General features: G+C 39.5%; 1 protein-coding gene across 1 annotated transcript in view; it reads right to left on the bottom strand.

Annotated features, from left to right (window-relative positions):
• LGR5 (leucine rich repeat containing G protein-coupled receptor 5) overlaps positions 1–25822 on the bottom strand; it is a 155097-nt gene that overhangs the window by 25315 nt on the left and 103960 nt on the right. The window contains exons 5-8 of the mRNA XM_049783030.1: positions 11669–11884; positions 9461–9532; positions 6077–6145; positions 2538–2609 (exon numbers count right to left, since the gene is read on the bottom strand). Coding sequence (XP_049638987.1) covers positions 2538–2609; positions 6077–6145; positions 9461–9532; positions 11669–11884 — 429 coding nt within the window. The remainder of the gene's footprint in view (positions 1–2537; positions 2610–6076; positions 6146–9460; positions 9533–11668; positions 11885–25822) is intronic.

Here is a 25822-nt window from a genome sequence, read left to right as displayed (position 1 = left end):
GACAAACAAGCCTGATGCAATGTGGCTGCAGGCAAGGCAGCTTTGACAAGCAGGCTAGTAGAAGAGACAGGGACAAGAAAGAGCCTTCTACAGGAGGGTCAGAGTAGGAGGTTTTAGCCCACAGTGGCTGGTGGCAGTTGGGATGAAAAGAAGGAGATGATGCAGGCAACAGAATTAAAAAGGTCTGGGTAGGAAGTTTACAGAAACTGAGAAGGTAGAGATGGTGGGGAGTAGGATTTGGGATCACCTGACAAAGATGGAAAACAGAGGCAAAAGGCCAGGAAGGTTTCAGGAAGAAAATAGCAGCATCAAATCCAGGATAGAAGTGTTAATAAATTTTAGGGGTTGTTAGCCTTCTTCAGGGACATTAGCATATCAAAGGAGAGTGATTAAGAAAACAGTCCTGTGAGTACAGGAAAAAGGAGCAAAGTAGGGCAATTTGGCAGCCTCTTAATATGTAAATACACTCTAATGAGAACTAATGCTTATTGCCAATAAACTTTAAAACCCCGAGTTTCCCAACACACTGCCAGAACACTTCAAAAATGATGAATGGTTTAATCCCATGACCCCCCACCCCACCATTCCCCACTTGTCAAGGCTAATTTGGGATCTAGTTCACTTGTGACAAATAATACACACATACTTCCAGAAAACCACTCAATCAAATTGGCACAGAATGAATGACTCCCCCGAAGTGGCCCTAGAGTCATGCTGCATAGTTGTCTTTCTCTCCTCTGTATTTGAGACCTCTTACCCAATCTCAGGGCCCTGACCCACCACGTGTCCCTATCCCACTAAAGTCTACCCTGCTAGTTAGATATTTTCATCTTACTTTTTTTAGGAAAAGATTTTTGGCTAATCCAGTGGTTCTCAAATAGTGGGGCGCGCCCCCCAGGGAGGGCGGGAGGCTCCATAAAGGGGGGTGCGTTTGACCTCTGCAAACACTGTCCTAACAAGCTAAGCCCCGTGTTGATGTATGTCTCTCTGTATGTCTCTGAAGCTGAGAGTCGCTGTGTCCTGCTTCAAACCCCGCTTGGTAAAGCTATGCATTGCAAAACGTGCTCATTGGAGCCATTCATCCAGACATCACCTCTGGTGAAAAAAATCAGCTCAAATTATTTGATAGATTTTTGTTTTGCAGGTTCAAGTTTTTTTTTTTTAAATAAAGATACTATTTACAGTCGCGCGGGGGGGGGCGCAAAAATGTTTTCTTCTTCTTGGGGGGATGACAGAAAATAATTGAGAAGCACTGGGTTAATTCCAGTTATGCAAAAGGGTTATTCCTGCTTTTCAGGAATCACTTCGAGAGGTGCTTGGGGAACTGTAATGTAATTCAGGGGATCGAGCCCCCATCAGTAATGTGCAAGACAAGCACCTTAACCCCTGTACTATCTTTCAGGATCCTCATCTTCCTACTTGTGATCAGTATGAATGATACTTTAGGTTTGAACTCTATTTTATGCTTTGATGGCATATAAGTAATCATATATACTTTTCTAGAAAAGACACCCTTTTTGAGAATTATTTCTTAACTTGTATACTGTGACTCAATGCCTGAGCTTGATAATGAAAAAATGTATGTGTTTAACATCAAGAAATATTCTTCTCACTGTAAGAGACCTAAGTGTCAACTCTGGTACTGTAAAAAGAAAAAGAAAGAAAGGCAGCAAGCAAGCAAGAAAGAAAAATAGGTCTGAGCCAATTTTTTGTGCCTTTCATGATCATTTTGCATATAATAAGATAGATATATACATTTCTGCATGATTGAGAAATAACTGAGGTATAAAACTATAGAATGTTTAAAGTATCATCATGGTTACTTGATATCCGTATATGTTGAGAATTGATTCTCACCTTTTTTTCATATATTTTCTTTTGTGTGTGTGTTGGAAAACATTGACTATAGAAACTTATATTTCTAGTATAATTGCATTCAGGTTATACAGGGTTCAAGTGAACTCAAAAATTCAAGATCAAGTGAATTCAAGTTCAAGTGACACTCAAAAATGGTTTGAATGACATGGATATTGATGCTCTATTGGAAATCAATTTTTATTTCATTTTATTAAAAAATGTCACAAGAGGGCCAGAGTGATAGGACAGAGGTATGATGCTTTCCTTGCATGCAGCTAACCTGAATTTTATACCCATCATCTCATATAGCCTCCTGTACCCTGCCAGGACTAGTTCCTAAGTTCAGCCAGAAATAAACTCTAAGTATTGCCAAATGTAGCCCCAAAACAAAAAACAAAAAAGTCACAAGTTTATTGTGCAGTTAAACAATAAATAAGAGTCTACCAAGCATCATGCAATGCACAGTATCCTTAAAAAATAAAAAAAGCAATTTCAGTCTTATTTCAACATTCAGATTTGTGCAAAACCATACAAAACATTCCCAAAACATTCCCCTGTATAGATTCGTACTTTGGTTGAGCTACAGATCAGGCAAATAGAGTTTATTCATTGTGTTATATTTTAAAATGCAATACATGTTATTTCAGAACGAAAAAATTAAAAGATGTATGGTTGCTTACATGGTAATAAGAGATGGGTTGCCGACAAATGCCTTCTCTGGTATGGACTTGATATTGTTGCTATGAAAACCTCTGGAAAGAGACAAAAATTTTTTTTAATAATATAATTTTTATTTTGATCATAGTGTCTTACATATTGTTGACAATAATATTTTAGGTACATATTTACATAAAATAATGTATGGGACAAAAATTATCTAATCATTTCTCCTCCAAGACTACTGATAATAATGCACACCTTTAGTATCTAAAGGACAAGTTTAAGCTCTCTATGTGTATTCAAATTTTACATATGCTAATATACTCACTAGGACAAAAGACATTGCAAACCACTATTTTAAAAAAGAAATACAAAATCTGAAAATAATAATTATGTTTAGGGGCCGGAGTGGTGGTGTAGCAGTAGGGCATTTGCCTTGCACGCTGTTGACCTAGGATGGACCGCGATTCAATCCCAGGCATCCCATAATGGTCCCCCAAGCCAAGAGCGATTTCTGAGCACAGAGCCAGGAGTAACCCCCGAGCGTCACCAGGTTTGGCCCAAAACATCACACCCCCCAAAAAATCATGCTCTGTGAAAACTAACAAACTAATGTGCTAAACAGGAAAGTCACTAATTCATATCTAATTGAATTATTTATTCACTATTTGTATTACTATTTGAGATAGTGGGAATTTTCTCTGGGGGATTATGATGACTCTTCCTAACTCTACTAGAGACTAGAAAAAATAGAAAATTAATTTAAGTTGCAGTGAAGTTGAGATTTAAGTAATGAAGAAGAGGAATTTACTTAGAAAGAAGAAACTTAGGCAAGGTGTCTCAGCTCAGCTTATCTGTAATAACAGATTCTCATCCTTTGGTGTTAATATCTGAATGGCACAAGGCATAGCCTGCAAGCCATGCGTGCGCCTTTGCTGAATGAGGTAAAAGGCAGTTTGAGGCTCTCAGACTATAGACAATGACGACTTCCCATTAAGTGATATGTGGGGTTTCCTGAAGCAGAATCATCTAAAGGTTTTTTGCTTAGAAACAGTTTCTTTTTTTTTTTTTTTTTTTTTTTTTGGTTTTTGGGCCACACCCGGTGATGCTCAGGGGTTACTCCTGGCTATGCGCTCAGAAGTTGCTCCTGGCTTGGGGGACCATATGGGACGCCGGGGGATAGAACCGCGGTCCATCCTAGGCTAGCGCAGGCAAGGCAGGCCCCTTACCTCTAGCGCCACCGCCCGGCCCCTAGAAACAGTTTCTAAGGTCAATTTCCTTAGGTCTAGTTTTCTTCTGCCAGAAGACTAAAACTGTGTTTATGTTCCTTTCCAAATATTAGAGCTTTCTCTATAAGATTATTCATAGTTTTAGGTACCAAAAAAAACTACTTAAACTATAGTTCATAAAAGATGATATATGAAATATAATAGCTGATAGCTTTATTTAAGTGATGTGATATTTGAGGAGGGGTTACAAGGAATGAGTGTTCACGGAGCCAGAAAACATTGCTATAATAATCAATCAACAGAGCTGCCAATTTATTTATTTGTTTGCTTATTTATTTATTTGTTTTTTGGGCCACACCTGGAGATGCTCAGGGGCTACTCCTGGCTATGTGCTCAGAAATCGCTCCTGGCTTGGGGGGACCACATGGGATGTTGGGGGATTGAATCGCAGTTTGTTCTAGGCTAGCATGGGCAAGGCAGACACCTTACCACTTGCACCACTGCTCTGGCCCTCAGAGCTGCCAATTTAGTGCAGAAGTGGTGCTTCTTGTTTCCTGGGGTATCAGGGACCACTGGAGGCCACCAGGACCATTTTGGCAGTCTGTGACATCTAAGACAACGCTGGTGATGTACAAGAAGCTCTGGAGTTCTGGGGATCAAATCTGTGTTATTCACACGCATGGCACGCACCCTAACTTCTGTACTACTTTCTTCAGCTCATACCTGTCCAACCTTGGGGCCACACGTGGCAGTGCTCAGATGTTATTCCTGGCTCTGTGCTTAAAGATCATTTCTGGTGGTGCTCGGGGGACCATATGGGATGCTGGGGATTGAACCAAGGTCAGTTAATGTGAAGACAAATGCTCTATTTACTATGATATTGCTTTGGCCCTGCTTTAGTTTATTTTAAAATATTAGATTTATGAAAAGATACCAAGTCACTAAGTCACCCCAGGCACACTGGTTTCTGGGCTGAGAATTCTGGGCCCTTTTCAGAATGGGGACAAAGGGCAAATTGCCCTTCCCACCAGAAAGCCAGCAAACATCCTCTGGCATAGAAACAGTCCAGCTCTGCAAATGAATCTCATTAAGTCACCAAGCCATCAAATAATTTCAGCTTCATAGCTCCTGGAACACTTGGCCACATATGTGGCCATAAAAAAACTTTTGTTTGTTTTTTTGGACCACACCAGGTGACGTTCAAGGGTTACTCCTGGCTATGTGCTCAGAAATCGCTCCTGGCTTGGGGACCATATGGGATGCCGGGGGATTGAACCGCAGTCCATCCTAGGTCAACTGCATGCAAGACAAATGCCTTACTACTGCACCACTGCTTCAGCCCCACGAGAAAACTCTAAATTTCACAGTACTAATAGTCCAGTAAGAGCACAAAAAATTTGATGGAGAGTTGCTTAGAAGCCCACCAAACTCAGTGAGTGAAAAAATAATACAAAAAATAGGACATCTGTGTTATTGGTACCAACCAGCTCAGTAAATCACCAGGCAATGACTTTAGTAACAGCATTGTGAGAAAAAACACCACTGTAAGATTACAAATTGACTTTTATTGTACTTTTTTTTTTAAACAATTCCTCTTGCTATTTTTTTTTAACAAGTCATATGAAGTAAATTTGTTTGTGCTTTTTAATGGAACAGAGTTGGGGGTGGTGGATGGAAAGCTGAGGACATGGGTAGAGGGACAGTCACTGGTAGTAGGAGTGATGTTGGAACTTTGAATGCCTGAAACAATTGTATTATAAACGGTTTTTATAAACCACAGTGTTTAAATTAAAAATATTTATGAAGTATAAAGGATATAAAAAGTATGTAAAAGCAATCAGCATAATCATAGGAATATGCATTTTAAATACCCAGTTTTACAATTTTGGAAAGTTTACTCTTAGAAATACTTAGATTACTAAATTTTGAGATAATGTAGACAATTTCTCAAGTATACAAATACTGTGGAATATAACATAGAAAAAGGATAGATAATATAGAGGCTAGGGTGCTTGCCTTAGATGGAGCTAACTTGGGTTTGAACCCCAAAGTCCTTTATGGTTCCCTGAGTTCTGCTATGAGTAATCTCTGATGGTTGAATCAGGAGTTAACCCTGAGCACTGCTAGGCTCAAAACAAAACAGAATATGGTTCAGAGAAATATGTATATTTTCTAATATATGTATATTAGAGACATTCATTATAATTTTTTAAAAAAATTACCTGCTTTGGTTATTTTCCAGCAAGTCATTTTATGTACAGGAATCATACATGTTTTAAAGTAAATTCACAAATAGGGTTCTTTGAACTTAATTTGTCCTAAATACTTACAGTTCTTTAAGGTTGGACAGTGTCCTGATTGCAGTGGGGAATTCATCAAGGTTATTGTAATTTAAGTCTCTGAAAATAAAGAAATAATATTTACAGCTTTTTATAAAAATTCATATTTACAATATCTTCAAGGACAATGAACATGCTATTCCCAGAGACCAGTATCACCGATGGAAAGTCACAGTCCTTTTCTTGATTTTCTTGGCTTGCTGACCACCATATATGTACAAACATCTGCATTCAATCTGTCATTTACAGGGATCAGGAGAAACCCTGAGGGCCAGAATTCGGAGACACTGAATTCAATGAAATAGGATTTAGGGACAGCGCCTCTCTCCTGATGGGCCTCTTCTTCCTAATGTGGCCAGTTTGTATGTGCTCCCTGGAGGGCTGCTGAATCACATCCTGTTTCACCCTCTGGCAGTTCTGCCCTGCTTTTCACTTCTATGCGGAGAACATTTTGAAGAGCTGCTCTGCCTCTGAATCTTCCAAGGACCGCAATGTCTTTCTATCTGAGGCCTAAAAAGACCCACTTCTGGAAACTTTATGTGAAACTGTGCACTCTCAGGAAGGACATCAAGGCTTAAAATTTCCTCTAGTATTCCAACTAGTTATTCAGATATTTTTCTTTCTCTGTGTGGCAAATTTATTCATAATCTATTAATGTTATTGATATCTATTAATTATCTAATAATAATCTATTACGATCTATTCTTCACACAAAGAGATGGAATGAGCAATTTCACATCAGTAGTTTTTGTCATGACACAAATGGCCTTTTATTCCGCTATTCACAAATGTTTGTAGGCTTACTTCACCTCCTATCTACATCTTATAAAAAAAATAATTGCCTCCTGGTTTCTGGGAATGGCAGATTTCCCAGATGATGCAGAAAACCTTTTGGTCATGCAATCAGATCAATGTGGTTAGATCTTCCTCTGTGGAGGAGAATTGCTATTTAATTTTAAGAGAGATAATTTGATGGAGTTAAACATGAATCAAGATTTCTACTTGTCTGGCACAAAGCAACCTTAAGCTGTACTACAGGCAGGAAACTCATGTCTTTTGTGGACATAAATTTTCTTCCTGTTTGTAAATCTCTCCAGATGCTCTGTTTTGATTAAACGAGAATCGGGCCCTTATAAATGACTTGGATTTCTAGTGAGGGAAAGGACTAGGTTGGAAGTAACCAATTTACTGATCCTCTTTAGCCCTGGGCAAGTGGATGCACATGAATTTGTCCTGACATGTTTTGCTTTGTGGTATTTAATGCAATTTTGGGTCCTCACCTTAAACATGGGAGGTGGGGGGAAGGAAAGACTATTTATGGAACTACTTATCAAAGCCCATCTTGTTTTCAGTTCCTGTTGTGTTAGAAAGGACTGGAAGGTGCTTTCCATTGCTAAGATCCCCGGCTCAGCCCCATATAGATAAGAAAGATGTTTTCATTTTTTCCTAGCAGTGGACCGGAACTGCTAGCTTCGGCCCTTAAGTTGACATCCAAGTCTTGCCTGGACAAGCTCGTCTTTGGCATCTCCTTAGGACTATGATTCTTTCCTTAAGACAAACACACAAGGTGACCTCATTTGACAAAGAGAGCTTTAGTGCTTACTGGCTCCAAGAAGACCATTAACAGATGGTCCTTCAGGAAATTCATGGACTAGATCTGGTTAAAGGCTAAATTGACCAGGTACATATCTCAAAGTTTTGTAAAGAAAAAAAAGAACTCCAAGATTATTGGATGTGGTCTTTTCATTTCCTTTCCTATTTTTGGCCATACCTAACAGCACTCAGGGGTTAGTTAATCCTGGTTCTGCACTCAGAAATTACTCCTGGCAGGCTCAGGGGACCATATGGGATGCTGGGGATCAAAACCAGGTGGGACATGTGCAAGGCAATTGCTCTACTAGCTATGCTATCTCTCTGGCCCTGAAAGTGGTCTTGACTCAGCTCTTTCTTCAGTCTCAATCTTGTAGAGACACTGGTCGTATGCAGTTTGTTGTCCTCAATCATTAAAAATACAGGAATATGGGGCTGGAGTGGTGGCACAGTGGTAGAGCATTTACCTTGCACATAGTTGACCCAGAACTGTATACCATAGGGCCCCCCCCCAAGCCAGGAGCAATTTCTGAGCTCATAACCAGGAATAATCCCTGAGCGTCATGGAGTATGGCCCCCCAAATTAAAACCAAACAAAACAAACCAAACTCAGAAATAGTGAGGAAGAGACATAGGTATAGTACCCTTTCCCCCATACACCCAGGACTCTCTTTGCCGTTATCCACATTCCCTTCTCCCTTTCTCCTGTAGACAACAGGGCAATGAAGTATAGAGACTATTCCGTTGAAAGGCTGGCCTTGGTATGACAGACCCATAAAAACATTCTCACAGCGGCTCTGGCAAAGGGTGGATGCTCACTACTCATCTGGCTGGACTCTATTTTTCTTTTTCTTTTTTTTTTTGTTTTTGGGTCACACCCGGTGTTGCTCAGGGGTTACTCCTGGCTGTCTGCTCAGAAATAGCTCCTGGCAGGCACGGGGGACCATATGGGACACCGGGATTCGAACCAACCACCTTTGGTCCTGGATCGGCTGCTTGCAGGGCAAACACCGCTGTGCTATCTCTCCGGGCCCAGGACTCTATTTTTCACTGTAGGAAGCAATTCAGAATAAAAAATTTTTGGCCTTTTCTTGGTCTTTACTTACTACCATAAGGTCCTAAACATGGATTTCAAAAGGGAACTGGAGAAGAATGCAAATCATTCTAGTCAATCCACTTTAGTAGAATCTGAAATGGGTTAATGTAGTAGTTTCTGTCATAGGTAGGTCATAAGGATAAATTAAAAGCATGGGTGCCAAAACACACAGTGCAATATTTGATTATAGATACACTTATTGAATGGTAGCAATTACACTTTGTAGGTCTTTGGATGCTTTTGGGAACTCTCCCTGCTTGCTAATGAGATGTCTGTTCATCTCAGATTGGAGCATTTGCCTGCTCTGTGGCAAATCTTCTCATTCAATGGAGGACAACTAGACTCATGAATAGTGAGACAGAGTGACAATACAGAACTGATCTTTGACTGGGGCTCCCCATTCCTAAGCAAACAGTCCCCCTCAGTAGAGAACATCTCATTTACTGATCATGATTCTAGCTAATTTACCACTCTCCTTCGATGAAAATAAAATCTCAGTTCTATTGTTTTGCTTTGTGGTCCATATGCATTATGCATAAGGATCCTGCAATATCTGTTCAGAGCTCACACAATTAACCAAACCAAACAGCATGCTTGACTTGAAGGCTATTTTGAGGCTATTGCAGAATATTTTTGAGACTATCTCAGAAAATACTGAAAACAGGGAAACAAATAAAAGGTCAACTTACAAAGTCTCCAGACTATGGAGCCCATCAAAGCATTTCTTTCCCAGTGAGTGGATTCTATTGTTATGGAGATGCCTGCAAAAGAACAGAGACAACCATGAAGGCACACAGAAACTTTGGTAGCAATATTTGGATCTTTTAAATCCAAGAAAACTTATACCAAGGAATGCACTAACTATATATACCAACTATGTACAAGAAGACATCTTTTTTTCTGTGTTTTCGTTGTTGTTTTTGGGCCACACCAGGTGGCACTCAGGGGTTACTCCTGGCTATGCGCTCAAAAATCACTCCTGGGTTGGGGGACCATATGGGACACCGGGGGATTGAACCATGGTTTGTCCGAGGCTAGCGCTTGCAAGGCAGACACCTTACCTCTAGCGCCACCTCGCCACCCCTGACTCATTCACTTTTAAAGTGGAGTCTCTCTTAGACTTTACTGGACAGTCACAGAGTTTTACCACTTGGTTTGAGCTATCAGGAAGAAAGTAAGAACCTGAACAACATGACTAACAGAAGTAATTCATGTTGTTCATCTTGGATTTGGGATTGGGATGACAAATGGAGCAGGGAGGTGAGCATTTTCTCTTCAAGCTGATAGCTTACAATGGCTCCATTCCCAGGATCAGGGCACAGATTAACAGGAAACAATAATTTCAGAGAATGTGGCCAGATTTTTCAATGGCTCCTGGAGACATGTCAGCTTTCTTGCCACATTACTAGTGTGTACAATTATCATCTTTGGCTCAAGATAAATTAGCTAGGTAAGGGACAGTGAGAACAGCTGCACAACCATGAAAACTGGACCCAGTTTCAAAGGGATTTAAGGGAAATGAATTTACCAAAAGAATAAAAAGAAATTGCTAGATTTCTAGAAATCCATTCCCTCTAGTGGAAGAAAAAATTAAAACACCTACTCAACTATGATGGGTCTGAGCAGGATCTTTCTACATATGTGAAATTCAACTTAGAAAGTTGTGACTAGGGGCCAGAGAGATAGAATGGAGGTAAGGCATTTGCCTTGCATGCAGAAGGATGGTGGTTCAAATCCTGGCATCCCATATGGTCCCCTGAGCCTGCCAGGAGCGATTTCTGAGCGTGGAGCCAGGAGTAAGCCCTGAGCGTTGCCAGGTGTGACCCAAAACCCAAAACCCAACTCCCCCCACCAAAAAAAGAAGAAAGTTGTGACTAGCAACCCAAATTTCTTCAGACTAATTAAAAAAATTAAGAAATACATGCTGTTTTCATGTGAGAGCTATGTGGGGTTTATGGAGGATCTTTTCTAACACATGTGAAAGATGTAAGGAATTGAAAAAAGGAAGGAAAAGTAAGGAATTGAAAATAAGAAAATGGAAATGGTAAAGTAAGGAAGAATAAGAAATTGAAAATAAAATGGATAAGATGTAGCAGCCGGAGAGGAATAACTACAGTGCCAGAGATAAGTCAAATGAAATAATGAAAGGAAAAGGTGGGTCAGGAGGCAGGCAAGAAGGGAGGACTAATGCAGAAGCCTGTCAAGACACTTCTAATTTTCCATATCAGCTTGTGTCACTATAAGATGTATGGGGCATATTCCTATACTTTTTATTTATTGCATTTTACCTTCCCTCCTGGGAACTTCACTCATTGCCTCACACAAGTAAGATGAGGTGTTCCCCGCTAAACTGTATCCCTGCCCCCGTGTACTGCAATACCCTTCAGTGCTTATTTGAAAATAACATTGATTTATTAAAATAAAATCTAAAACCACTTGGGTGCAGGTACAGATGCCCTACAAAGGTATAATTTAGCATTTGAAGTCTCTTTGCTTGGTAGGAACTCAAGAAGTTCAATTCTAACAAAGGCATATTTCATTTTAATCCGAATTGTACATAATTATCAGAAACAAAGTATTTTTATTTGCTTGGATCACTGAACCGTTGTACAACAGAGTGATTACTTGTATTCTATACAATGGACTTCCCTAAGGGAGAGGTCATATTTCATTATCTTTGACAACCCAACAGTATTTTGGCACTTTGCAGGTACTCCCTAAATGTGATTTAATCCCCTAATACAATTAAAACATGAGTCATATTGGGAGGGGACCAAAGGTGACCCTCCCCTAAAATGTACCTTTTCAAGCTTTGAGGAACTAGTATTTTAAGGTTAGTGATTTATTGTGGATTTAGAAACTCTTAGAAAGAGAGAAAATAAATCAATAAAACTTACAGAACTACTAAGCTGGAGAGGTTTCCAAAGGCATAGTCTGGTATGCGGTGTATTTTGTTCAGGGCCAAGGTCATGGCCTGCAGGGCCGACAAACTTCTGAAGGCCTGGACAGGGATTTCCGTTAAAGCATTGTCATCTAGCCACAGGTGCCTCAGGGAATGAAGGCCACTGAAACAACTCGGAGGAACATAGCTGATGTGGTTGGCATCCAGACGGCTGGGGAAGAAAAGAAGCAAGAATGGAAAAAGGATGCAGGGAGGTCCAGGCAGAAGATGGGCCTGGCAAAAAATTCTCCACTGCCTTGATTGACAGGAGTGGAAGAATTTTCAGGGCTGGACTGAATCCTTTGACATCTGGAGGATTTTGTTCTTGGTAGAAGCAGACCCTGGCTTCTTAAATCCCTTGGCTGTAAAATTCCACAATTCTCTTCCAGGTTTGAGGGTAACAAGCTTTCTTGCACTCAAGCACCCTCCCAACTGTATAAAGTTTAAAGTTGATGATCTTTTAGCTTTTATTTTTTCTGACACCAGGAGAAAGGCACTCTCCTTCACACCTCCATTCCATGCCAAATATATCTTTGCTTTCCTGGATTGTTTTGAACACATCAAACATGCTACTCTTCTAGATTGTTCTTTCGACATTGGGAAAGACTATTTCTGGAATTGTCTATTAGAGAAGGCTTGACTAATTTTTAAAGGCTGTAAGAAATAGCCACAGGGAGAGGGGAGGTAGCTCCTCCCCTTTTTTACTTCAGACAGTGTTGAAACCTTAAAAACTACTGGCTTTTTTTTCCTCATTCTGACCATTTTTTTGTTGGGCTGATACTTGTTTTTCCTGATTTTAAATGAATAATAAAATTAACAGCTTTCCCACTTTTTGCCTTTTTTCCCCATTCACTACTTTTCTTTTTTCAAGTGGAGAAATAGACATGGTTAGTGAGCTGTTGCAGTTTCAAAGCCAGCAGAGGGAGTGCATGACATCTGATTTGTCCCAGTTCAACCTAAATCATAGCTATATTGATGCCTCAACTTTTATTTTATTTTTAATTGAAGAGAACCTACACAGGCACATTACAATTTTGTGTGATGTGCAGGAACAGTAGTACCACCATCTCTCAGCTATTCTTGAATCACTCCTCATTCTCCCCAATATGTTTCTTTTTTTTTTTGGTCACACTCAGAGGTTACTTCTGGCTCTGTACTCAGAAATCATACCCCTGACAGGCTCTGGGGACCATATGGGATGATGGGATTCGAACCGGGGTCCCTTCCTGTGTTGACCATGTGGCAGGCAAATGCCTTACTGCTGTGCTATCTCTCTGCCACCCCCAATCTGTTCCATTTGTTTGCATTGACAAAGCCAGGATTAAAAAGTAGAAGAGTGGTTGTCCATGTATGAAGAAAGACATTAGAAAACCACGAGTGGATTTTGAAAAATATTTTAGGAATCTTTTAAGACTAAACAGAGGCAGGGAGCCCATTCGGATCCCCAAAATAATCTTCTGCACACCAAATTTAAATAATTTAGAGATGGATAGAATTGTTTATGATTTGGGTTCATCTCTATGGAAAGAGACTTGCTTACTTTTTGTCAACTACATCACCCCCTTCTGCTTCTACTGACCAAATGGACATAAATGAGGCCTTCTAGATATGGCCAAGTTCTGATAATGAGATAAGGTCACTTGGAATGAACATTAAGAGTTCAGTCTCATAGTAAACTCACAGTCAAATTTCCAGTAGAGAAATAATCAGTGTATATAACAGAAACACTGCTCCCAAGAATCTCAAGATTCTGTCAATAAAAAGAACTGAGATATTTCGGACAACTCAAACCATTTCTCTCCCATTCTCCTGCAACAGTAGATAGGCTCAGTTTAGGTTCACATGGGTGTAAGGAGATGATTATTTTTGTTTTAATAAAGTAAATCATATATGTAAACTCTCCATAATAATTTGCTGATTAAAGAATGAAGGCTTGGGGCCGGCGAGGTGGCCCTAGAGGTAAGGTGTCTGCCTTGCAAGCGCTAACCAAGGATCAGGACTGCGGTTCGATCCCCCGGCGTCCCATGTGGTCCCCCCAAGCCAGGGGCAATTTCTGAGGCTTAGCCAGGAATAACTCCTGAGCATCAAATGTGTGTGGCCCGAAAAACAAAAAAAAAAAAAAAAAAAAAAAAAAAAAAAAAAAAAAAAAGAAAAAAAAGAATGAAGGCTTAATTTAATAATATGGGCTTCCAGGTTGTCCTTGACATGTCTGATATTGACCTTTGCTCATGTATTCAAACTATGACCCATCACCCATAATGTTCATTGTGAATTTGGGGCTCACAGATAGAAAAGGATCCTTTCATATCATGTCACAGGCTGGCCTTCAATATTGAAATAACCGCCAAAGATTTGGCTGTATCTTAAAGTAAACAGGGCAGCGATTTCTAGGGCAACTACATTCATTCTTCTAGATGAATAGTTTAATAATCCCCTTTCCTCACTTCCACCCCGAAGGTTGTCATCTGACTCTTCACTGTCATCCCAGAACATTTTGCTACGTATCTGAAATGAAATGAGTCGGACATGATACTTCTTCACCATCCCAGTATTGGAAATATTAATATTCTCACACTTGATGTTTGGACAGCTTAAGCATTAAACATTAACATTAAAAGATTTTATCTAAATAGTTTATTTATATAAGATGCTTCCCATAGGGGCCAGAGAGATAGCATGGAGGAATGGCGTTTGCCTTGCATGCAAAAGGTCGGTATCCCATATGGTCCCCTGAGCCTGCCAGGAGTGATTTCTGAGCATAGAGCCAGGAGGAACCCCTGAGCACTGCCGTGTGTGACCCAAAAACCAAAAAAAAAAAAAAAAAAAGCTTCCCATATATGAGACTTCTTCTAAGTGCAGAGGTCATTTGGCCATAGTGGTTCTAATAAATCAGAGTGGCATATTTTTCACATTCAAAGGCGTAATCTGACCTTATCTGAACAGAAGATCCCAGGGAAAGACTGGAGCACGGCATTAATTATCTAGCACTCATACAGGTGGTTTTTAGGTCCATAGTTCCGACTGTGGGCAAACCAGCTGGCAGCATGACACAAGTCATGCCTAGTCAGTAAGTTAACATAGAGCTTCTATTTGTGTTTGGGTCACACCTGGTGGTGTTTGGGCCTATTCCTGGTTCGTTGCTTGGAAGTTACTTTCCAATGTGCTGGAAATCAAATTGGTCCTCCCCAAATGAAAAGCATGCACTCCAGTCTTTTGAGCTATCTCCCTGGCTCTCATATTATATCAATCTATCTTTTTGTTTTATTTTATTTGAGGTAGCTCCATCCAAAATTACATTTTTTTTTTTATACTCAGGGACCCTGGAGGCCCTGTCAGGCAATACTGATGAATAAGTGCTCACCAACAGGGTAGGTTATGCAATGCTAGGAGTCACCAGGACCATACCTAGGAAGACTTGAGGCCTCAAGGGCTACAGCTAGCAAAGCTTGGGAGCTCATGTGGTAATAGGATTGAACCCAGTCCAGATGTGTGATAACCTTCTGGACTCTCTTCCTGGACCCTTAATTTACTTTTTGCTTGAAGCTAGAAAAATCTTACTCATATACTAGGAAAATGCAGCATTTAAGTAATGAGATTAAGCAAAACACTCCTATATGAAAGCAACCCATTAGTATATGAGAACACATCCTAGTACTAGAAGCAACAAATAACTAGTTTACCATATAGTTCTACTTTATCAGTGTTTATTCTTTCTGTTTCATGAAGATGCCATAGTGTGTGTGTGTGTGTGTGTGTGTGTGTGTGTGTGTGTGTGTGTGTGTGTGCGCGGCATGCAGGCAGCATGTTATCTGTGAATTATCAATAAGATTTGAAATGAGGGGCCGGGAAGGTGGCGCTAGAGGTAAAGTGTCTGCCTTGCAAGCGCTATCGTAGGACGGACCACAGTTCGATCCCCCGGCATCCCATATGGTCTCCCCAAGCCAGGGGCGATTTCTGAGCGCATAGCCAGAAGTAACCCCTGAGCGTCAAACGGGTGTGACCCAAAAACCAAAAAAAAAAAGATTTGAAATGAGAAGTGTTAGGTTTAAGCCACTACCATAGCTAATATAGACTTAAGCTTTTATTCTGTATAATAAGAATGATACTTCTCTATCATACAGGGCAGATTTATGATTAAAGGAAATAGCACCACAGGATTTTGTAACCGATATAGTCCCTTGATGATTTAAATTAGTATTATTTGATAATAACAGGATTTTAAGCATTCTTTTTTAAAACATTTTTGTTTTGCCTATTGACCATTGAAATAGTTTCAAAACAATTGAAGGAGATACACTCAAATTTCAGTTTGCTCAAAAGTTGTATGAGTGCTGAGGACTCAGGGAAAGAGGGGTAGGAGCTGAAAGGCAGGAGAAAACTCCGGAGGAGGCAGAGGGGTATTTGCATTTTGGTGCTAGGTACAAGGTAATAACCCATTTGAAAAGATGGGAGATTGTAAAACAATGTTAATGCAATAAAAAATGAGTAAATGAAAAAGAATATAATGAATGGTTATAGAACTTCAGTCTCAAAAATTGTGACCTAGTTATTTTATCCCTCATAGCAGAAATAAAGAGCCTTCATAGTAATCACCCCCTTTTTGCTAGGCTTCAGTGTCATTGTGTTTGCATGTCTCACAAAGGCCTGGCAATTTTGTTCTTGATGCCTTCCTGATAATGCTCTTTTATTCCGAAAGCACGGAAGTGGTGACGTGAGAGAGGGCACATTCTCAGAAAATGTTCCTAGCAGTAATCTTGGCTGTTAAGCGTCCATCAATAACGTGGCAGCGGCATCCCAAACCTGCCTACAGTAATTGTAGCAAAACAAAGCTCTTGAGCAATGGGAGTGGCCCTACCTTCTTTCAGACAAATAAAAGCCCTTAATTATGATGTTGAAACACAACCTGAAAAATAATCATTAAACGGGAAACGGTACCCATTTTGTGTTCCTCATGTTACTCATGATTGATGGCAAAGTGATAAGATAAAAATGGACTCTACTTCCCATTGTTATCTATAACCGCACACCTGAAGGGTAGACGTACAGTAAACTGGAAAGTGAACCCAATAGGAGAGTTAAGTGAAAAATTTATGCCAAACTTTGGCACTTATTTAAATCTGAAGTGTAAGGGCATCATGATGAATTTTTTTAGAGGGTCACTTTTTTACATCTGTAAAGAAGAATCATAAGTCATCACAGCATCAGAAATAATCACAACTCATCACAGAATTAGGAAAATAGGAACTAAGTGAGAGATTATGTAGATGCATTTTGTAAGCAATAAAGCATTCTCCACATGACGAACTTTGTTATTTAAGGAAAATCTTTAGATTCAGGAAGTCACATCATTATTCATAAGCTCCCCAAAACAAGCTTATTTTCCCCACACGTTTCTTAACCCTTTAAACATTCAAATATGTTTATAGGAGATAGATTTTTCCTCCCTTTCTTTCTTGTGAACTAGAACAATTTTTGATTTCCGACTTATCCGACATCCTTTAAGATGTTTGTTCAGTAGCTACATGGCCTTCACCACATAGAAAAAGAAGAAAGAGGCACACACTTTCTATATAAGGCTAGCACAGGTACAAAAGGGCCCCACAAAAAAATTCTTTGCTTGAGAAAAGTGTGACATTTTCTGGTGCAAGAACAGAATTTTCCTTAGTTTTGACCCTCTGCAATAACCCCCAAAAAGCTACAAAGGTTGAGAAATGGATTTTTTATGATTTGGTACATATGCTAAAATAACACTTCTGCATGGAGGAGTTGAGGTTGGAAGATTCCACTAACGCCAGAGAAATTCTGCTGTTCGGCTGAGGGAGGCATCCTCTCAGGGACCCTGAATTGTTTCTCCTTAGTATGGGAAAAGTGAGTACCATCCAGTTCACTTGTTTGACTGCTATAACATCAAATACCCAAAGCAAATGTTTGGGGTATGAATGACTTTGATCCCAGAAAGTTTCTAGGCTACTTAATGCCTTTCTTTTTCCTAAGAAATCTTTAAGATCTACAGAAATTGGTTTCTTTTGGGGGTATAGGTTGTACCATCTTCTGACTAGATGCCCTTCAAATGGGTGTGCTATGGGAAGGCTACCCTAAGAAGAGTGCACAGGGATGACTAGAGGAAAAGGAAGTAACCAAGACAAGAACCATCATCAGAGTGAGAAAAGAAATGTGTCTGCACTCACAGACACATGAAAATTGGGAGAAATACCTAAAATAATAAATATTAAAAAAAATTGGGGCCGGGTGGTGGCGCTGGAGGTAAGGTGCCTGCCTTGCCTGCGCTAGCCTAGGACGGACCGCGGTTCGATCCCCCGGCGTCCCATATGGTCCCCCAAGAAGCCAGGAGCAACTTCTGAGCGCATAGCCAGGAGTAACCCCTGAGCGTCACAGGGTGTGGCCCAAAAACCAAAAAAAAAAAAAAATTGAGTCTGACAGAACATGGTGATCTCTCAGATGTGTCTTCTGGGAGAACAAGGAAGTTCAACTGGAATTTGATGTTCAGTCTGATCACTGGATAGACAGAAATCATGCATGATCAGGGATGAATATTATCTAGTGTGATCTCTAATATAGATATGTATGGGCCTGTGGGTGCAGTTCTGTCATGTTAACGCAGTCTACACAATGAAGAGTGAGAGGTAAGAGAAAAAAGAACCCACGAATGTTTATGTTAGAGAATGGGAAACATTTTTATTTTGCTTTCTGTTTAAAGGTTTTTCCTTAATGTTTTCACACAGAAGAGGCTAAGTTTACAGTTTCTTTCTTAAGAGCAACATTCTGCAGATCTGTTTTCACACCCATGAAAAGAATTTTTGATTTATAAATGGCCTTATTGTAAGGATTATAAAATCGGTGAGATCATTCTTACCATTGTTGTTTCAGAAAATGGCCCTTTATATACAGCTTGTACATGATACCTTGCCAATGTATCATACAAACATGTTTCTTTGTTTGAGAATGCTTTTGATGAGCCATTAACTATAAGGAAGAAAGCGGTCGTCAAAAGATAAGCCATTGATCTTGGCTAATTCCCTATCAGAGATGACTGTAATAATGTCAATTATTAACATGGATGATTTAGGGGGGAGAGAAAAATCAAAGGTGTGAAGAAAGTTGCAGCTGCAGATATTGTACCATTCATGTGGATTCTTGTAATAAACAGAAGTATGAGACATGTGAGTTTCATGACTGACATTACTGTTTTACAATGGAGCAAGAGCAGTTTTCTTCACAGTTTTAAAAGATGACCAACTTCCTTGTATATACACTTATTTATGTAGTAAGACCAGTTTGAAAATAATGTGCGCAAAGGATCCATTTGACACAACAAGTGATTTCAGTTATGAAATTATAAAATAAAATTATAATTACATGATTATAATTTTCAACAATTGTCTGGCTGTGAAATATAAATCATGTTTTAAATTTGCCTACGATACAGTTCAACGGGTCCCTAAGTTCTTGTGGTAAAATCTTTTGGTGTGGAAACCTGGTTGTTTGGGAAACAGTGGCTACCTAGTTGAATGTGTCAGTAATGCATTATAATTATCCTACTAGGATACAGTTCAATCTATATGAATTATTATCACTTGGATTCTTCCTGACAACATGAAGAATTTCTTGCTCTGTTTTGTTATTTAAAATTTGTGGTGTCCATCACCCACATCTAAGATAACAGATACATAAATTTATATAAATAGCATGATTGTCTATGTAGGAATTTCTGAATTGCCTCTATAATTTCCAACTTATTTATTGGTAAACTTAACATAAACCAGGAGGAAAATTACTACTTTAGATTTAACTCAGAAAGGCACAAATGTGCTTCCTATCTATCCAGCTTGGGGAGAGAGAAAGCCCAAGGTCCACTTGGGAAGCAGTCATTTGAAAACGAGTCAGCACCTGGTAGTCTAGAACCAAGTCTCTGTCTTGATAGCATTTTTAGAAATATGTGTCTCCAGTGAGAAAAATATATATACATACTTTTGGCAATATATTTTAAGACAACTTATGTTAAGTTCCCTAGTTTCTCAGACATTATTACTATGCTGTGAATTTTGTTAACAGGGAGATGATCGTAGCGCAAGTAATATGAGCATTGACTTCTTCTATTTTATTTTTCTTAATAGAAACCAAAGACCTTTATTTTTGTCAGGGGCACCATTTGTCTCTCAAATACCAGGAGGGTTTGAAACTCGGGGGTCATTTTTTTTGATCTTCCGTTGCTTTGCAGCCAATCATTCACGTTTCTCTCCATTTAGCTCCCTAGACTCTCCATTTCCACTGTCTAGTTTAATCTCTTATCTCTTCACACCTGCATTACTGTAACAGGCCCTTAGCTGGTCCTCTTGCCTTTGATCTCTTATCTCTTCAATTAATCCTCGAGGCTGCTGCCAGATTAATCTCTCTAAAACTGGGTCCTGTATCACTCACCTGTTAGGAATCCACAGTTCTTCCACATTTTCACTACTCTGAAACCCAAACTTCCCACTGCGATTTTCAAAGCTCTTCACCCACCTGAGGTATCATTTTTTTTCTATTTTCTGTCAAGTCCTTTTTTGAACTCTACATTTCTGGGCCGTGTTTCTGTGCAAAAACACCTCTTGACTATTAGCATTTCATTAGTCCTCTAAGACTTAATAGTAAGAACTCTATTCTTTTTTGAGGGGCACCCTCAGGGCTTACTCCTGGCTCTACACTCAAGGCTTACTCCTGGCTCTACACTCCTGATGGTGCAGAGGGGACCATATAGGATGTTGGGGATCAAACTCAGGTCTGCTGTGTGCAAGCACCCTATCTACTGTACCATCACTCTGACACCATAAACAGTAATATTGAAGCAGAAAATATTCACCTAAGGTAATGGAAAGTTAAATCTTGTAGAATATTAACCCCCAACCCCCATAGAACAAGTAAGGTCTCAGAAAGGGCATATAGGAAAAGATAGGAGCAGGTATATCAGTGGATTTAGCCACAGACAAACAGATTCTGAGCAGTTGTTTAGCATCTCCTTAAAATTTGAGGCTTTAGGTCTAATCCACAAGTATTTTTTTGAGTCTCTTCATTGCCCAGAATCTGTACCTGTGGCTGAAAATTTGTCTGTAAATTTGGAAAAAACATAGCCCCCAATTTTATGGGACAATTTTTTAAAGGGTCAGCAGGTAACGAGATCCTTACTATAAAGTGTTGGGTAAAGAGAAATGCATAGTGGGAAGCCTTAGCCTAAATGTCACGTTTCCTTTGAAATCCACACATGTATTTTAAGCTATATAACATCTCGAATTAGTTTATCTTCCTCAAATATATATGATCTAGATCAGCTTATTTTTTTTCCTAAGGAAGACAAGATAAAATGGACGGATTTGGGAACTAGAAAAACTTGGGTGATAAAACGGTGATAAAATGGTAGCAAAACAGTGTGAAATTCTTGAGTTTGATTAATGAGTTTGATCACCATCCATTCGGTGGTAAAATGGACAGTTTGGAACTAGGAAAACTAGACTTCTAGACTCACTTCTAGCCTGACTTCATTACAAGCCATACGGTCTTGAAAAAGCTGATTAATCTCCAAGCTTTCGCTTTTCTATAATAAAGCAAGTGATCATCATTGACATTCCCTACTTCAAGAACTTGCTAGAAAAATAAAGGGGTGCAAGGATGCAGACAAATGAGTATAAATAAACTTGTATCATTGGCTGCTACCTTTAGAACCTAAGATTTGAATGAGCTACATTCTCATTTCATGCTGGCAGTTTTTCCATGTTCGACTGCTTCTCCATGCGCCTTCTTACAATTCATCACAGACCCCATCTAGATCTACAAAGGGTGAACATACGGTGGTCAGGAATGGCCTTCTCCAGCCTTTACCCCTTCACAAATTCTAAATTAACTTTCATTTCATATCACAAGGCTAAAAAAGTTGATTTTGCTTTTCATTCGTAAGATAGATGTTCTCTTTTTTAGTCATGTATATATCTGATTTATCTGGTATGTGATTTATCATGGTACCAGCAGGTAACCTGATGTAAGAACTTTTCATGCATTACTTTTGCATAATATAATCATAGTTTTTTTCACTGAATTATGAAGACTATAGTCCAATTTGAGGTCTTTCTTGCAAACATGATGTAAATAGGGTTTTCCTCAAAAAAAGAAATTTCTCCTCATGTTTAAATTGGGGGTGGAGTTGAAAGCAAAACATCTCTTCATAAGAGTTTACTAGATGTTTGGGCTGGATAGTTCAGCAGATAGGGCACTTGCATCCAGCCAACCTGGATTCAATGCCTGGTATCTCATCTGATACCCAAGCACTACCAAAAGTAATTTCGGAGTGCAGAGCCAGGAGTAAACTCTGAACACCACCAGGTGTGGCCTCAAAACAAACGCAAGCAAATACAGTGTTATTATTTCTAAAATTAATATAAATAAGTTAAAAATTATTTTTAAAAAGAATAGCTTATTGGGTACCAGTTTCTACATGAGCCTGTGAAATCAACACTTAAATAATTCAATATGTAAAAAACCCTTGGCCTCTAGTATGTCTTCATGGACTTCCATCCTATTACGTATCTAATAGATTGACACTTTTATATAAAAAAAAACTCAGAAAACAAAACAAAACAAAAAACCCCAGAAAACAAAACAAAATAAAAAAACAAACACAGATCACAAATGTGGGTGTCTTGTAAATTTCCTTTTCTGGAGACTATTTTAGTGGAAAGAATAATGTCATTAATACTAAAACCTTTGTATTTTTAACCCCATTTTCCTTTAATCTTTATTCTCTTGATTACCTCACTTAGCTTTCTTTCTGTCTGGTTACACCTCCTTGTCTTCTGTTACTTCCTTCCCATTCTACATCCTGGGGCTGAAACCCAATAGGTGTAATATTAATAGGAAAAAAACTGCTGCTGGTTCTAGGCTTGTCTTACTTTCTGTTCAGTATCCGGATTCCCCACCTCGTCCTCTCCTCCTCCTCCTCTGTCTGTCTCTCTCATTATCAGCAAAATCTAACTGCGAAAAGTCTGGTAGAAATACAGACAAGGTCAAGGGAATTTGGTCTAGGCCAGAAGTGCAATCTGTAGCTCTCAAACTGATATCATAATAGGATGTATGGACAGATCATGTTCCAGGCAGGGAATTAAATATTCTTTGAGGTTTTAAATACAGTCTTGTACTCTGAAAAGGAATATTATCTAATTGGGACAATAAGAAAGACATGTCTAACTTCTCTCATTTTCTGTTTACGCATCCATTGTTTTTTGGATTGTACTTATTCCACAATTAGCCATAATAATGCTGACTTTAAGTGATGCCAGCCTGCATTATATAATACTCTGGTTAACTGGACTAACAGGACTAGGGCATTCTCTTTGATCATCTTGAACTTAACTGGTGACAGATGTTTGAACCTCATTAATGACAGCAACAGTGAAGCAATGCTTTTTTCCCCCATAGACTGATTTTTTAAAAACTATTTCTATAAAGGTGTGAGGGCATGGTAGGGTTAAGTTTCAAATTTCCATCAAATCACCATAATTTGACCCTAGTTTTCAAATGATTTGTAATGCCAAAAATTAGTTGCTGAAATACATACTGCTCACTGTGAATTCTGATTACATTTCCTATCCCCTTCCAAAACAGAAAGGAAATTAAGTTGTATTTTGTTACATTACAAAAATTTCAGTTGGTATCTGCATGGTAACTGCTGTATGCATGTTGTACAGGGGCAGGCTACTGGACTGAGCTCTTGGTCTCCGGCACATGGCCTGTCCTCTGACTCAGGCTGAATAACTCATAAGCATGTGAAGGGAGTTTATGCACTCAAATGTATCACACTGAACGAAGCAAATTATCTTATGTTTATGTGAAAACAAATGGAAAATTACATCCCTTAAAACACAAATACAACATATTTCTTCTTCATAGCAATATTGCCAGCCTATACATAAAAGATTCTGAAACTTTAGTCGATGAAGCAAAGCAAGGCCTATCTGGGAAAAGCAAACCAATGACCCCTTTTTAGCAGTTCTCAACCATATTTGTTTCGTAGACCACATCGCTGGTGTGAAAGGACACACACTATTTTAATTTCTTAAAAGCAAATAACCTGAGGATTGTTTCTTTCTTTTTTTTTTTTTTGGGTCACACCGGTGACGCTCAGGGTTACTCCTGGCTATGTGCTCAGAAATCACTCCTGGCTTGGGGGACCATATGGAACACTGGAGGATCAAAATGTGGTCCGTCCTGGGTCAGCTGCATGCAAGACAAATGCCCTACCGCTTGTGCCACTACTCTGTTCCATCCTAAGAATTTTTTAAATGAAATTTCAGATAATGAGAGAGGCTCATTTCAGGAGGTGCTACAGTCAGTCCATGGCGCTGGTGGCCCATGGACAACTGAAGGGCAGAGGAAGATTAACTTGTGAAAGTCTAACTTTCCTACTCTACAATCTGTAGAATGATGAGTCAGATGTGACCTGCTGCAATTAAAACCATCAAGGCAGTACCTGAGTGCAAGTTAATCTTCTAAGTACATTATTTGTTCACAGTGGAGTATAAAAGCATGACTTCTGAGTTTTAGGCTTTGGAAAAAAATCCAGAATATTTTCAAACCACCGAGGGAAGGCTGCAGGACATTCGAGTTCCCAGTCTGGAAGGAAGAAAGCTTTTAACTCTAATAGCCAAACCAGCTGGACAACACCGATGCTCAGAGATTCTGATTCTACTTCTTCTGATAAGCAAGCTGGGCTCTGGGATTCTCCAAATGATGCTCCTCCTTTGCACCCAGAGTGGAGAATCCCCCTTTCAAAAGTTGGGTTATGTTGAGCTCGGTGTGCTTGTAGCCTCTGTGGAGTGTGGGGTGCTTGTGAGATGAAGTGAATTTGAGACAGAAAAAGGAGGAACCACTGATAAAAAGGACTCAGTGAAATTCTAAGAAGACCTGGATAACTAAATGGAGACCTCCTGGGAATGAGACAGTCGCACACGTTTTGCTACTTTTGCTGACAAGAAAGCAGAACTATGGCATGGAAAATGAAAACTGGACAAGGAAATGCATGTCTGATTGGTCATTAGACTTAAATCTAATGATTTAGAACTCAGACTTGTGTAAAGAAAGCAGAAGGAAGTACTATAAAATGTTTTGGGAGTACGAATAAAACATTTAGTTCTATTTTTTAATTTTGGAGGCAAGTCCATTTCTGTGCTCAGGGATCACCCCTAGCAGTGCTTGGGGAATGCTGTAAGGGATCAAACATGGGTTAGGCCATGTGCCAAGCAAGTATCTCACCTGCTGTACTATGTCTCAAGCTTTCACATTTTAGTTCTTCTATCAAAGTGATGCAGAAAAAGTGGCACAACAGTACACGCTGCCAACAGAAATCATCTCACGGGGACTGAGCTTTGTTCTGGGCAAGAGGATGCCCAACAAATATTCCATGACCCATTGATGTGTTCTGCACTTGGGGCTCAGTTATCTATCTAGATGCTTCAGTTTGGTTGTGATAAGTTGACAGACTGAAAAGTTAACCCTTGGCTTCTTCCTAGGGACTATCTACTTATAAGGTTTCAGATATAATTGCTTGCGAACCAGAAACCAAATGCAAGAGACACCTGGTGAACAGCAGAGATCTTGACGGGAAGAAACCAAATCTGAACACCTTTATCAGAGAGGCACCACCCAGCTCGAGTGAACAAAAGATTCATGGTTTTCTCTTTCTCAAAGAGTTCACTGCTGTGTGTGTTCTGTTTGTGATCTTCTTTTCAGTTGATAGCGGCTTTGGTTACATACACTTATCCTTCTATCTCCTGCCTGCCTCACAGCTGTTTAAAGTCTCTATTGGCCACAGCTATTATTTTGCTTTCAATTCAGTCTTTAGACCCTGTGCCCTTCCACAGGCAACCCAACATGGGAGAGTTTTGATTCCTGGCTGTGGCTTCTTCCCTTCAGGAAAAAGATACCATGATGTCATGAAGGAGCTCCGGAAAATACCACTGACCCATTGATTACCACAAAAGGACCCTTGTAGGCTTGTTTATCTATAGGTTGGTGAAACTGGGGAAGTCACTTTGTTGGGAGGGAAACGTTCAAATGATCTCAAGTG

Source organism: Suncus etruscus, chromosome 11, assembly GCF_024139225.1.
Source record: "Suncus etruscus isolate mSunEtr1 chromosome 11, mSunEtr1.pri.cur, whole genome shotgun sequence".
NCBI classification, from domain to species: Eukaryota; Metazoa; Chordata; class Mammalia; order Eulipotyphla; family Soricidae; genus Suncus; species Suncus etruscus.
Note: the sequence above shows the minus strand (reverse complement) of the source record. Positions and strands in the feature narration are given on the sequence as shown.